The 13956-nt window shown below is 31.4% G+C and overlaps 1 protein-coding gene across 1 annotated transcript in view; it reads left to right on the top strand.

Moving 5' to 3' along the window:
- Positions 1 to 1510: 1510 nt before the first annotated feature.
- The window catches only part of LOC106463932 (40S ribosomal protein S26-like), a 15959-nt gene continuing 3513 nt past the window's right edge, over positions 1511 to 13956 (top strand). Inside the window, exons 1-2 of the mRNA XM_013924018.2 lie at positions 1511 to 1595; positions 10527 to 10704. Of these exons, the coding sequence (XP_013779472.1) occupies positions 1593 to 1595; positions 10527 to 10704 (181 nt within the window). The 5' untranslated portion in view covers positions 1511 to 1592. The remainder of the gene's footprint in view (positions 1596 to 10526; positions 10705 to 13956) is intronic.

Raw genomic sequence — 13956 nt, forward strand, 5'->3', positions numbered from 1 at the left:
CAGAGAGAGAGAAGTATTATTGAAGTAGAGCTCGTGAGACGTGAACTATAAACACTCAACTTCAACAGTCGCGCTATAAGAAAATCGTAAAGTTGTATTCGGAAAGAATAAACCAGTTTTATTTAAGAGAGGACTTGTGTCGCTAAAGTTTCGTCGGAACGAATTTACGGAAAATCAATTAACAAACGGAGACGTAACACTACAAACAAACTGATGAAAAGGGAAGAACACTGATGTCAAACGAATATGCATTCTCATTCATCCTGATTTTTTGTGTGTGAAATCTACGTCTTTTAGTCTTAAAATTACATGTTGTGGTATTGTTTTTATATATTGCTTTATGACGTTTTTTGAAAAATCTGTACGTGATGGAGAAAATAGGATATCATTTTCGGATTTAACGTATAGAAATGACCGTATAACATTTGAAGACAATAAAATCATCGCAGGCCTGTATAATTCTTGTCGCATCTTTTCGAAATTTGTAACTAAAGTATCATTATTCCTTATCTCCATATGCAGCAAAATATTTAACCTAATAGAGCAATGATCACTTGCACCAAAATGTTCCCAAACTTCCACCCTCTCGATCATTTTTCTATTTGAAGTCAACAATGAATCTAAAATAACACTGTTTTTAGGAGGTTCCTTGACTAATTGGTGAAAAAAGCCATCTTGAACAATCTCTAAAAACCTTTCTCCCTCATGGTTAGACTCTAGCATTTCCCCATTTATATGCCTGAAATTATAATCACCCATAATTATGACCTTATTAACAGCTGAAATCGTAATCTCACTGTAATGTTTCTCATTAATTTCATCATTATCATCTGATGGTCTGTAACAAATTCCCATTAAAAGCCCTTTCTCTTTATATTCGCTAATAGAAACCCAAATGGGTTAAATTTCCTTGCTATATCTTTGATATCCTAAACTTCTAAAGGAAGTAACTCACATTTTACATATAAAGCCACTACTCTCTGTAGTACTCTATCCCTATTAAAAAGCATGTAACCCTGTATTTCAAAGAAATTTCTGTTATCAAAATAATGTCCGTTTCAGTTATTCCCATTATATCAAAGTCCGCCATTCCTACCACTGCTCTAAAGTCATATATTTTATTTCTTATAGTTCTAGCAATACAATAGTAACAGTTAAACCTACCCTTATAACTTACTTCTAACACACATTCATTTTCAACTGTAAAACAAAGACAAAACAAAACGTGGTATCCATGATATGACTTGTAATTTTGACTTTCATACAAACTCAGTTATTAAAATAATTGAGGTAATTTTTAAATGGCTCCTTTCTTTGAATATCACTAACACGTTTTCTCCTGTACATACGCAACAAAATATAGTTATACATGAGTTTAAAGAAATTTTACAGTTTTTCCTTTATTTCGATATCAATTTTCATAAGTAAAATAATATGTTTTAAATACTTAAACATATATATATATATATATATATATATCTTTCAGTCTTTCTTTTTATGCGACCACTGAACTACTTTCAGCGTATGTGGTGGTTCTTCACGATGCAAATCTCCCTCTTTATTTTTATGCTTAATGGTGGAAGCAATATATCATGGTAGGAACTAGGAAATATAGCAGAATGTTAGAAAAATTTGTTATAATATGTATTAAATTTAGTATTAATAAATGTGGGAATACATTTTGAAACTGTAATTTTGGAAAAAAGTTTTGTTTGAAGGTGTTTTTAGAATTTTTAACTGGATTCTTTTTGTTGCCTTTAATTAAACAAGTTTTCTAATGAACGCCGTCGTGTGTTAAGCCTAATGTTAAACTTAACAGCCGAGAAAGCACGTGGTTAACATTACTGATTAAAATTACATGTGGATGTTTCAGATTTCTTAGCTCACATTACAGAATTCTGTGGGAAAAAAATGTTATTATGGGGATTTGGTCCGTAAGGGATGCTAATAACAATGTTTTGGCAAAGTTTTAATTTATAATGTTCTTAGAAGAGAAGATTAACGATATTCTTGGCCCTGTCTGAGCATTTTACTTGTAGTTCTAGTATTTCTAACTCTCGACTTAAATCATGCAAGCAGTAATTCCATGGTGATAAGTCGAAAGATTGAGAGATTAAAATTGATAATGGTAAAACAGTAGTAGTAGTAGCTGACAATGTCTAGTTTTTTGTGGGTTTTTTCCACTACAGAAGCAAGAGCAGTTTGGCGTATAACTTCTAGAGTAATTATCAAACCATTTTAAAATAGGAATAACAAGCAAATCTGTTAACGTAACAAAAATGAAGAGGATTGCATATCTGGGCTTTGACCTCCTTTAAAACCATGGGGAGAACTTGATTGACTGTGGTGCTTTATCTATTTTTAATCTGTCATACTTTAACAAGATTTTGCAACAAAAGCTATAGAAAACTGTCCTGTTAAATTAATTTCATTTCTCTTTTAATGACTGTCTCTTGTGTAATGCTTTTCATGTTAGAAAACATCATTTTCAGTCACTTTAGGAACTTTATCTGTAAATTCCAAGTACATTGCACCAATTTTGTTTTTCAGTGATAGTGATTGTAATATATTAATATGAACTGATTATAAGTAAAAAATCTTGCCCTCTTGGTTGCTCAGTGGGCTTATAAGGCTAATAATCGGGTTTCAATACCCAAAGATGTGCTAAGCATTTCCATCTTAAAAGTTCTAAGGAATACTGAATTTTAGAAACTCCATAGACTGTCCTTGCCAATAGTGTTGTTTGTCTTTAGATAATACCATGTTTCTGTTTTTAGTGAGTGACATAATCAGCTATTCTGCAAGTCATAGTAAGTAGCATTGGACAAGAGATTGCTTGTTCGAAAGGGTAGTCAACATGTCTTCTATTTCAAGTTTTTGATATTTGATGTTTTTTCTGCTTTTAATGAACATACGTAATGGGAAAGCACTTTTATTTGGTTTATGCACATTTTCTGTCCGTTACTGTTATACCCTTTCCAAAACCTAAAACTGCTTTTCAGTTAAGTTTCTTTAACAATGTTTGATTGGAAAATTTTCAATACTAGTAGATATGTAATCTCAACTAAACCATAGTTGGCTTCTATTGACACCATATTTGGGTCATACACTAATCCATCTGGAGAAACTCCACACTGGATATTTTTTGTCTAAAAGCCAATACTTATCACTTTAAAATTTTTGATTGATGCTACATTAGCCTGTATGTATTTGTTTCTGTTTCAACCTTTGTGTAGCTAACAGAGTATTCATGCTACAATTTTAATTCTAATAAACTTAAACAATATGCATTCACTGTTTTCCACCATACAAACATTACCGTGAATTGCAGATGAAATATTGAATACAAATAACTTTGTGGAGAATATTAGTTCTCTCATTACTTATTTCAAAATTCTGGTTTTCATCATAGTTGGTTTTTCTAAAGATGCAGACAACACTTGAAGATCTGTGATAAAACTGTTCACATCAGCATAGTTCTTTTCTCCGAGATTAAGAGGCTAAGAGATAGTTTCAATAACTATTTTCAGTCTTTTTACAACAAATAACTAAGATAGGAAGCCTAGGGAAGTGCTTGTGGAATTTTTACCAGTGTATACCTTTATTCCAGGAAAGAACAGTCTTGTATATCTTTAACATGTCCACTTTCAAAACATATTTGTCCCGTTGTTAAAGGTTTATCTGTGTTAAAATTACGAGTGATTGACTTTTATCTTCATTTTGTTCACAGTCACTGCAGTCTGTGTCTTTACAAAGATGTTTCAATGAGTATGATTCCTTCAGGTAAAAGTATATGTCAGTCTTGGAATGAGAGTAGATGGAAAATTTCTCTAGCCATTGGAGACTGGTCTTCTGATTTTCCTTGCTGAGTGCATAAATTTACTTTCTGTTGTCAATTCCAATGAAAATATCTTGGTCTTTTTGTTTTAATGTAAAATGAGTTTTGTAATTTTATTGGGTAGAACCTAGTCGCCATACTTACAGCAAAGATTTTCCATATTGAAGACAATTCATTATTGTCTGACAAATTAATTCCATACTATATAATTTAACATTATTTGTTGAAGACCAACCATGTATAATATTTTTATTTAATAATAACATTCGATGTAGCAGTAGGAATCAAACATAGATTTATGCTTCCTGTTTCACTAAGTCAAGTTTTGTACCACCTTTGTTTTGTTTTAGTTGAGTAATTCAATGATCCAATACATTTTTAAAAAGGTTAGCAATAGAAATATTTTCTATTAAAGTAATACAATTAACTTTGGGTATTTTCATGTCTTGTAGTCGTGACTACTATAGTGTTAACAAATGCATTGTTTGTCTGATCTGAGTGTATGTGACGTATATATATGTGTGCAGCCACACATTTCATTTGTGACATCATTTGGAGATGATACCACGAACTTGTGTGTTGTGTAAGACATTGCTCAGTCAGAAAGACCCTGAGTATAACATTACTGTTAATCTTCATAACAGCTGATACTTAAGTTGACCAATTCCAAACAAAAGTATCTAAAACATTGTTTAAATGAAGCACCTAGTGTCAAGCATTTGCACATAGCTATTCTCTGCCAAATCATCCCATGCTGTTGTATCAATCTTAGCTAAACCTGGCATGTACCCTTATTGGTGTTAGGACAGGCCTCAACCCCCTATTTATGCTACTCCATCTTCTCCATGCATTGAATTAGAATGTCAGCTAGGAAGTGTTATATAGCTTACATCTACAACTTCATCAGTATTGACAAAATTAATACCTAGGCTTACTGATTAACATTAGAACACCTATATTATTTTGTTACTACTGATGTTACTATTTTTAGTTTAGGTATATGCCTAAATATAGTACAAGGCAAGTAATAATAACCCTTATATATTATTTGATACTTTGTTGGACTGTGGGTTGTTTGGTAACTTAGTAGAATGAGCCAAGTAATCTAGAAGTTTTTGTGCAGCAAAGTCATAAATTCATGGTACAAAAATATGCAACCTTAATTTGTGTTCAGAGTACACTCCTGTTTATGTGGCTTGGAAATGACAGTGCTGTGTTTTATCTAGTATGAGATTATTATCTAGGCTGTCCAAACCAGTAAACTAAACTATTGAAAAAAAAACTCAGTTAGCCCATTCAAATATTTATCAAGCCTTCCCTCAACCTCCTTTACATTTACAATGCTTTCACCACATCAGAAGGCAACCCATTCCATTGGCCAACTACTCTGTTAGAAAAATATGACTATCTTAGCTGAAGATGACTCCTACCCATCTAAAATTAATGTATGTGTTCCCTAGTTCTACCATTCCCATCATTAAATATTTTCTTGTATTTATTGTAATTATAATGTATTATATATATTTTCTCAATTCACCAAATGATCTAAATCATTTTGCAAAGCAGCAGCATATTCCTAATAGCCAACAACACCCAAGATCTCGGGATCATCAGCATGTTTAAGTAATTTATCGAACACTCCTTCAACTATGTCATTGATGTAAATCCAGAGTAGCAAAGGTGCTGAGACTGAGCCCTGAGGTACCCCATTTGTGGCATTAATCCAGTTTGACTGAACTCCATTTATAACAACCCTCTGATTTCTTTCATCCAGACATTTTTCAACCCAAAGAGCAGACTTGTATCCCACATCTAGAGATCATTTTTTAATGAGCCTCTTATGTGGCACCTTATCAAAGGCTTTCTGAAATTACATCCATGCTCTTAGATTTTCCCCTAATCGAATCATATTGACTATTCAACAAAAATTTTAAACTTTTATAAATGACTTTGCAAAGCATCTTTTACCAAACTTTTAAAAACTTTTCCCACAACTGGTGTAAAACTAATAGGCCTGTAATTACTGGGACAATTTTTATCACATTCCTGGAAAAGAGGAGTAACATTAGCCAACTTTCATTTATTCTGGCACCTAGGATGTTCAAAAAATATTAACAATTCTTAGCTCTTTCAAAATCCTTGGGGAAATATTATTTAGCTTAGGAGCCTTATCATTCTTTAAATTTTTTTTTTTACCAAGCTCAGAATTATTTTTCATTTCTGATGCTTTCCTTTAATTTTATCTCTCATACCTTTCATGAACAAACCTGTTTTTTTTTGGTTTTTTTTATAAGTAGAAATCCAATTTTTTCTATAAGGAACAAGTCTGTCTAGAATATTTAAAAATTTAATTAAAAAATTTTTCCATATTTGATCAGTGTCTCCATTTAATACAGTTGCTCAATTCACAGCAGATAATTCTTGTTGCATCCCGTCAAATTTTTTATATTTTGAAACTTGTAACCAAAATCTCATTATTCCTGATCTTCATATGCTTTAAAACAATTGACCTAATATTGTAGTGATTATTTGCACACAGTTGTTCCACAATTTTTACCTTCTCGGACATTTCTATATTAGAAGTTAATAGTAAATGTCAAATAATGTTGTTCCTAGTAGGTTTCCTGACCAATTGATGATGAAAATCATCCTGAACAGTTTTTAAAAAAACCTGTCACCATCATCTGACTTTAACATTTCCCAGTTTACATGACTAAAATTAAAATCCCACATAATTATGACCTCATTAACAATTGGGCCCAGCATGTCCAGGTGGTTAGGGCGCTCAACTCGCAATCCGAGGGTCGTGGGTTCGAATCCCCGTCACACCAAACATGCTCGCCCTTTCAGCCGTGGGGGCGTTATAATGTGACGGTCAATCCCACTATTCTTTGGTAAAAGAGTAGCCCAAGAGTTGGCGGTGGGTAGTGATGACTAGCTGCCTTCCCTCTAGTCTTACACTGCTAAATTAGGGATGGCTAGCGCAGATAGCCCTCGTGTAGCTTTGCGCGAAATTCAAAAACAAACAAATCATTAACATTTGAAATCTTAATCTTTTTGTGGAGTTTCTCATTGTATTTGTTGTTAATATCATCAATTGTAACAGGATGTAACTCATATTTTGCATAAAAAAAAACCACTTCTCCCTCTTTCTCTTTAGTACTATCTCTATTTATTAACCTATAACCTTGTATTTCAAAGAAATTCCTTTCATCAAAGTTTCAGCTATTCCCATTTTTACAAAATCCTCCATTTTGACCAGTACTCTGAAGTCATCCATTTTATTTCTTATACGTCTAGCATTAAAATAGTAGAAATCTAGTCTACCATCAGAACTCTTTCTGTAAAAACAACCTTTTTCATTGTGCATGAAATTTCTGTGAATTTCCATGAATATTTTGTATTTGATTGTTAGTGACATATAGTAAGTTTTCTTTTCAATATTTTTTGTCATTCATAGATGTTTGGTATTTTTATTTAGGTTTTCATATTTTTGAATGTTTGCAGGTGTTTGTTTTTTTCACAACAGCATAATTTTTTCACTGTTTGTCTATTGAATTTTTTTCACTAGTTCTTTGTTTAATGTTTGTTTTTTATTCCTTATATTTTTATTTTATTGCATGTTTTTTTACTTAACACTCAAATAATGTAGCCTTTATTTTAGGTATCTCAGTTTATTCTGTTTTTGACATTGATTTGTTTAAGTTGTATTTATTTTTTACAATTGTTTTTGAGTAGTACAATTGATATGGAACTCTTCTACGTTAACAGTGAAAAATAAATTATTGGTGCAAGAGTTAACTATTTTACTATTGTAGTTTTGTTTCTAGTACAGTAACAAAACCACAAAAGTAAAATAGCATAAAGGAATATTTCAGTTGAAATAGTTAACTCTTGCACTAAAAATTTTTTTACTAAATCACATTTTCTACTTCTCATTAAAACAAGAATACAGTAATTTAAAACGAGCTAAGATACATGTGTGTGTGTATTAATTGTCAAGATAGGTGTGTGTGTGTGTGTGTATTAATTGTCAAGATAGATGTGTATGTTAGTTGTTAAGATTGGTGGGTGGGTGTGTTAAGTGTCAAGACAGGTGTGTGTATGTGTTAATAGTCAAGACAAGTGTGTTTGTGTTAATTGTCCAGAGGTTTGTGTGTTAATTGTCAAGAAGGTGTTTGTGTTGACTGTCAAGATAGGTGTTTGTGTTAGTTGTCAAGAAGGTGTTTGTGTTGGTTGTCAAGATAGGTGTTTGTGTTGGTTGTCAAGATAGGTGTTTATGTTGGCTGTCAAGATAGGTGTTTGTATTTTTTCAATATAACCTACATCATTCTTCATAATGCAGATTTCAGTAATCTTGTAAAACAGAAATCTTGTTAGATGTACTACAAGTAACAAGTTTTAGGACTGGTTACATGGAAGCTTCTGCCTTAACCACCATACTTAGTTACACACTTACAACTTTATGGGTGGCTTTTAATGTTCATATAATAAAGTAACTTATACCCAATTTTTAATGAATTAGATGTAATTAATGTAGGCCCATTTCATGCAGTTAAAGTTGCATAAACCTCGACTCGAGAAAGTCATTATGCTGATGATTTTCAGTCTCTGGAAATTTTCAATTCTGTCTTATTGTTATGAAGTTTTGTAGGATTCTTCAGTGTAGAAGGCCCTCCAAAATATGCCAGAACTACTACATAAAAGTTTGCACTTTTTATCCTCCATTAAGTCAAAGAATGTCTGTGCCTTGTCAGAAGACAAATAATGCTAAATTTTAAAATGTAAAGTGTTTTTGAACATTTCCTCTCCCAGATTTGTGTGATTACAGTATTTTACTATTTTTGGCACTCTCCTTTTGAAATCTAAAATTTTACCCAGAAAGGGCTATCACTAGAAATCAACATAGAGCTAGGTTTGTGGGTACAAAATTAAGTAACTATTTAATGCTAGCATAATGTGTTTCACAAATTATGAATGAAAATAGTTCTATAGCATTCTTAGTTTATAACAATTACATGGTTTTTAATTCTGTAATGGGTTACTGCTGATAACAATACACTTGTTTCAGAACAATTATTGTAAATGAAATTACAAAGAACTATTGTTGACTGTTACACTTACTTTATAATCTCAACTATCATTACTTTTACTCACTAGGTCATAACCATGTTTTATAAACCCATCTTCCAGTGTTTATTGTTACTTACTAGAACGTAACTATGTTTTATAAACCCATCTTCCAGTCTTTATTGTTACTTACTAGAACGTAACTATGTTTTATAATCTCAACTACCAGTGTTTATTGTGTTGTTCACTAGAACATATCTATGTTTTATAATCTCAACTACCAGTGTTTATTCTGTTGTTTACTAAACACACAACTATGTTTTATAAACCCAACTACCACTGTTTATTCTGTTGTTCACTAGAACGTAACTATGTTTTTAAACCCATCTTCCAGTGTTTATTCTGTTGTTCACTAGAATGTATCTATGTTTTATAATCTCAACTACCAGTGTTTATTCTGTTGTTCACTAGAATGTATCTATGTTTTATAATCTCAACTACCAGTGTTTATTGTGTTGTTCACTAGAACATATCTATGTTTTATAATCTCAACTACCAGTGTTTATTCTGTTGTTTACTAAACACACAACTATGTTTTGTAAACCCAACTACCAGTGTTTATTCTGTTGTTCACTAGAACATAACCATGTTTTATAAACCCAACTACCAGTGTTTATTCTGTTGTTCACTAGAACATATCTATGTTTTGTAATCTCAACTACCAGTGTTTATTCTGTTGTTCACTAGAACATATCTATGTTTTATAATCTCAACTACCAGTGTTTATTCTGTTGTTCACTAGAACATAACTATGTTTTATAATCTCAACTACCAGTGTTTATTCTGTTGTTCACTAGAACATATCTATGTTTTATAATCTCAACTACCAGTGTTTATTTTGTTGTTTACTAGAACATATCTATGTTTTATGAACCCAACTACCAGTGTTTATTCTGTTGTTCACTAGAATGTATCTATGTTTTGTAATCTCAACTACCAGTGTTTATTCTGTTGTTCACTAGAATGTATCTATGTTTTGTAATCTCAACTACCAGTGTTTATTCTGTTGTTCACTAGAACATATCTATGTTTTGTAATCTCAACTACCAGTGTTTATTCTGTTGTTCACTAGAACATATCTATGTTTTGTAATCTCAACTACCAGTGTTTATTCTGTTGTTCACTAGAACATATCTATGTTTTGTAATCTCAACTAACAGTGTTTATTTTGTTGTTTACTAGAACATGTCTATGTTTTATGAACCCAACTACCAGTGTTTATTCTGTTGCTCACTAGAACATAACTATGAGTTCTTGTGATGAGCTTTGTATTTTTGTATTTCTAAATTTTTCTAAGTTGTCAGTCTTTTTTTTGTTTACATTAACCTATTGTTAATGATGACTTGATTTGTTATTATGTATTAATCATTTAAATCTCTTTGAACTTCCAATACAAAATGGATTAGAAGTTCAAAGTTTATAAAACGTTAGTGTATTAAGTTGTTGTGTGCTAGCGGCTACAAGTATTGGTTGAGTCTTAAATATTACAGCAAAATATAGAAAAATGAAGTCAAACATGTCCTATAGAATGTAATTAAGTTAGGTAATTTCTTTACAGACTTCTAAAAGACGTAATAATGGAAGAAGCAAACATGGCCGTGGGCACGTGAAGCCTGTGAGGTGTACTAACTGTGCTCGATGTGTCCCGAAAGACAAGGCTATTAAGAAATTTGTAATCAGAAACATAGTTGAAGCTGCAGCAGTCAGGGATATTACTGATGCTAGTGTCTACGATAGTAAGTTTATTCTTAGTAAACCATCCTATTACTCATCATAACAAAAAGTATTACATGTTTAAATGCAGACTGGAGATTAGATACTATTATGGCCACAGAATCTCTAAGAAAAACTTTATTAATACTCAACTGTTTACTGTTGTTACAGAAAAGAACATAGTAATACAGTAGAATATACCTACACAAGATGATGGAATGTCATATAATAACATTCGAAAGGGAAAAGACATTAGGACATATATATATTAGGAGGTACATATATATAAAAAATATATTGAGATTTTGGGTAAGAATAAAGCTTAGTGAAATGTTTGTTTCATACCAACATACGATATAAAAATTTCATATTAATGCACTTGTCTAAATATTAATAAATTTAATTGAAAGGACAAAATTAAATAAGAAAATTACCTTGTACTAAAATCAGCATACAAGATAATAATTAGTGGTGAAAATTAAGTAGGCAAAACTATGAAAAAAACATTTGAAATTGTTGCAGTAAAGTAAAACAAAACAGAGGAACCAGTTAGAGCTAATATCTATTGTATTATTTTTTATTTCTCATATGTGTTAACTATGTAAGTAAACAAATGCTTATAGCAATTACGCAATCCAATCTCTATGATGGTCCCCAGGCTTTTCTCCTTAATCCTCTATGTATGGGTGGGTTATATTCAAAATTTGATTAACATTTTTTATGACTGTATGTCAGTAAACTTGGCATTGAAATGTATTTTATAATTCAGAGTTTTATATTATCTAAGTTTTAGTTTCAAAAAGAAATACTTAAATACATTCTCAATCTTCACTTCTCTGTAATGTGACTTACCTCTGGTTTATCCTTTTTTGATCCCTTATGTGGCTTTCAGAGTATGCAATCAATTAGACCAGGGGTCTCCAAACTACGGCCCACGGGTCACATCTGGCCCACGACTTCATTTTATCTGGCCCGCCAACAGTTTATTAAAGTAATAATATAATTTTTTGATATTATAAAAACAAAAAATAAAATGTAATTTAGCAAAAGCCAATCTGATCATGTTTGCATTCCTACATAATTTTACCACGACCCCTCCCACCTGCGAAGCCTAAAAAGCTCTACCTCACAACCCTTGTCCAAAAAGGTTTGGAGACCCTTGAATTAGACAACAGAAATTATAGATATTTGTATGTGTGAATATAAAACCTGAACCTCCTACATTCTTGGTTTGCTGAGATATAAATAAGTTTGTTCAACTCACCAGTGAACTCCACCCACCTGTCATGGCTTTGAATGAATGTATCTAAACCATGTATCCTTATTTGGAGGACATGTTTTAACCAAAAGAAAGTGCAAACTTAAATGAACCGGCCCCTTTCGTTCATCAGCTTAGATTTGATGGTTACACTTCCAAGAAAAGCATCATATGTGTTGAACAGTTACTGCTCTGATCAGTAATGGAATTTTTTAACCTATTTGTTGCTTAGGTAGAAAGTTAGATAAATTATAACAGTTTGTGACATTCTACTCCTAGAAGAGCCTGATATGTTTTTTGTGTTCTAATTTGCTTATGTAAAAAAGCTACATGAATTATACATTGGACAACCAACATAGTGAACAAAAAGTAGGGTCACAAAGTACGAAAAGGCCTCAAAGTGCGAAATCTATTGTTTTTATGTATATTTTTTATTATTATAAATCTTTTCACAAAAAATTAGAAACTTGTTAGGTTAGATAACAAAAATGAAACAAAATAATTTATCTATATCACTCACTTGTAGAAATAATGTGGTTTGAAGTTGTGATGTAACTTGATTCATTTTCTTACCCTTAATTTTTCCACTGAAGTTTCATTGCTTCTCAGGTACTGAGAGAGGGTTAGATTACAATAAAAGTAAATGAAAGTAGATGTGAAAAGGTTAGAAGATATAGCCATTAGATAAATAAATGTAATTACACAGGCCTGCAAATTTAAACTTCATAAAAGTTGTTTTGGTTGTAATAACGGATTTTCCATAATTTAGTTACATGGATTTCGAAAATAATATTCATTTTTTTCTATTGCATAAGGATTTTTTAAAAATCAGTAAGAAAAAAACACTTATTTGGATCAAATTTTTATTTCGTTTACCACAATGAACATTTTTTATTATTATGATTTTTTTTTGTTGCAAAATCTACATATTTTAGTCTCAAACTTAATCTTAAGTTGTTGTACCTGAAAATGTCTATCATATTAAGTGAAGCTTAGGTAAAAGATAATTCAGAAAAAGCTAAAAATAGGAAGATTAGTCTCTTGTGTGAATATAACTGATTAACAAATTCCACTAATTGTCCATCTCTAGTTGATGTGTTTAAAATCCAAACTACCTATCATTAGACTCTAAGATTGGTTTTGTATTGTTTTCACAGTGTGGATTGTTGTTAAACATTAGATTGATATGTTCTGATATATAATTTCTTACGATTTTGCAATTTGAGATTCCACTTTTGTACCAAAAAATACTTCTAATTACTATCACAATGGTAAATATCCTTTAAAAAAATGCAAGTTTTTTTCACACCCTCAGTGTAAGCTCCTAAAATACAATTTCTTTTTTCCATATTTTTTCCTCATACATTACTTTTCTTTACTTTTTTAGCCATGGCATAGCAGCTCATAGAATGGTTCTGAGTTGTTTTTTTTTTTTTTTCTAAGTGCAAACTTTTAGCTCATAGCTCTGTCATCTCTTGACCAATTTGAGATCTAATTACAGTTTTGGACTCAGGAGGTCAAACCCTTCCACTTGGTGTATTTGACTATGCACATGGTCTCATAGATTAATTTACTCTAATCCTGACTAAAAGAATTTCAATTTGAGGGTTGACTGGTAGAGATCCTGATAAGTAATAAAATTTAATCAGGTATATATATGCCCCATGATTGGTATTGCTGGCACACAAAAATATCTATGTACTGCTAAAACTCTTGAGATTGTGTGCTCGTCTATAATTAAAAACGACGCTCATTAACATCATACTTGTAGTAAAATGAGAAGAGAAACAGAATAAAACAAGTTTTGTTCAAATTGGGCTACAGGTTACTGAGTTAGCCCCGTCTTTCGGGTCACTTTTATGAAAATTTCTAGATGAATTTAGGTACGCTAGATGGCGCCACATATCAGTTTATCTGTATTCGTTTTCCACCTGATGAATCACTTTAAAATATCTTCTATACAACAATATATGCACAACAGAATTTAAATGATGAGATGAAAATGTGTTATAATGGT

Source organism: Limulus polyphemus, unplaced genomic scaffold, assembly GCF_000517525.1.
Source record: "Limulus polyphemus unplaced genomic scaffold, Limulus_polyphemus-2.1.2 Scaffold1519, whole genome shotgun sequence".
Lineage (NCBI taxonomy): Eukaryota > Metazoa > Arthropoda > Merostomata > Xiphosura > Limulidae > Limulus > Limulus polyphemus.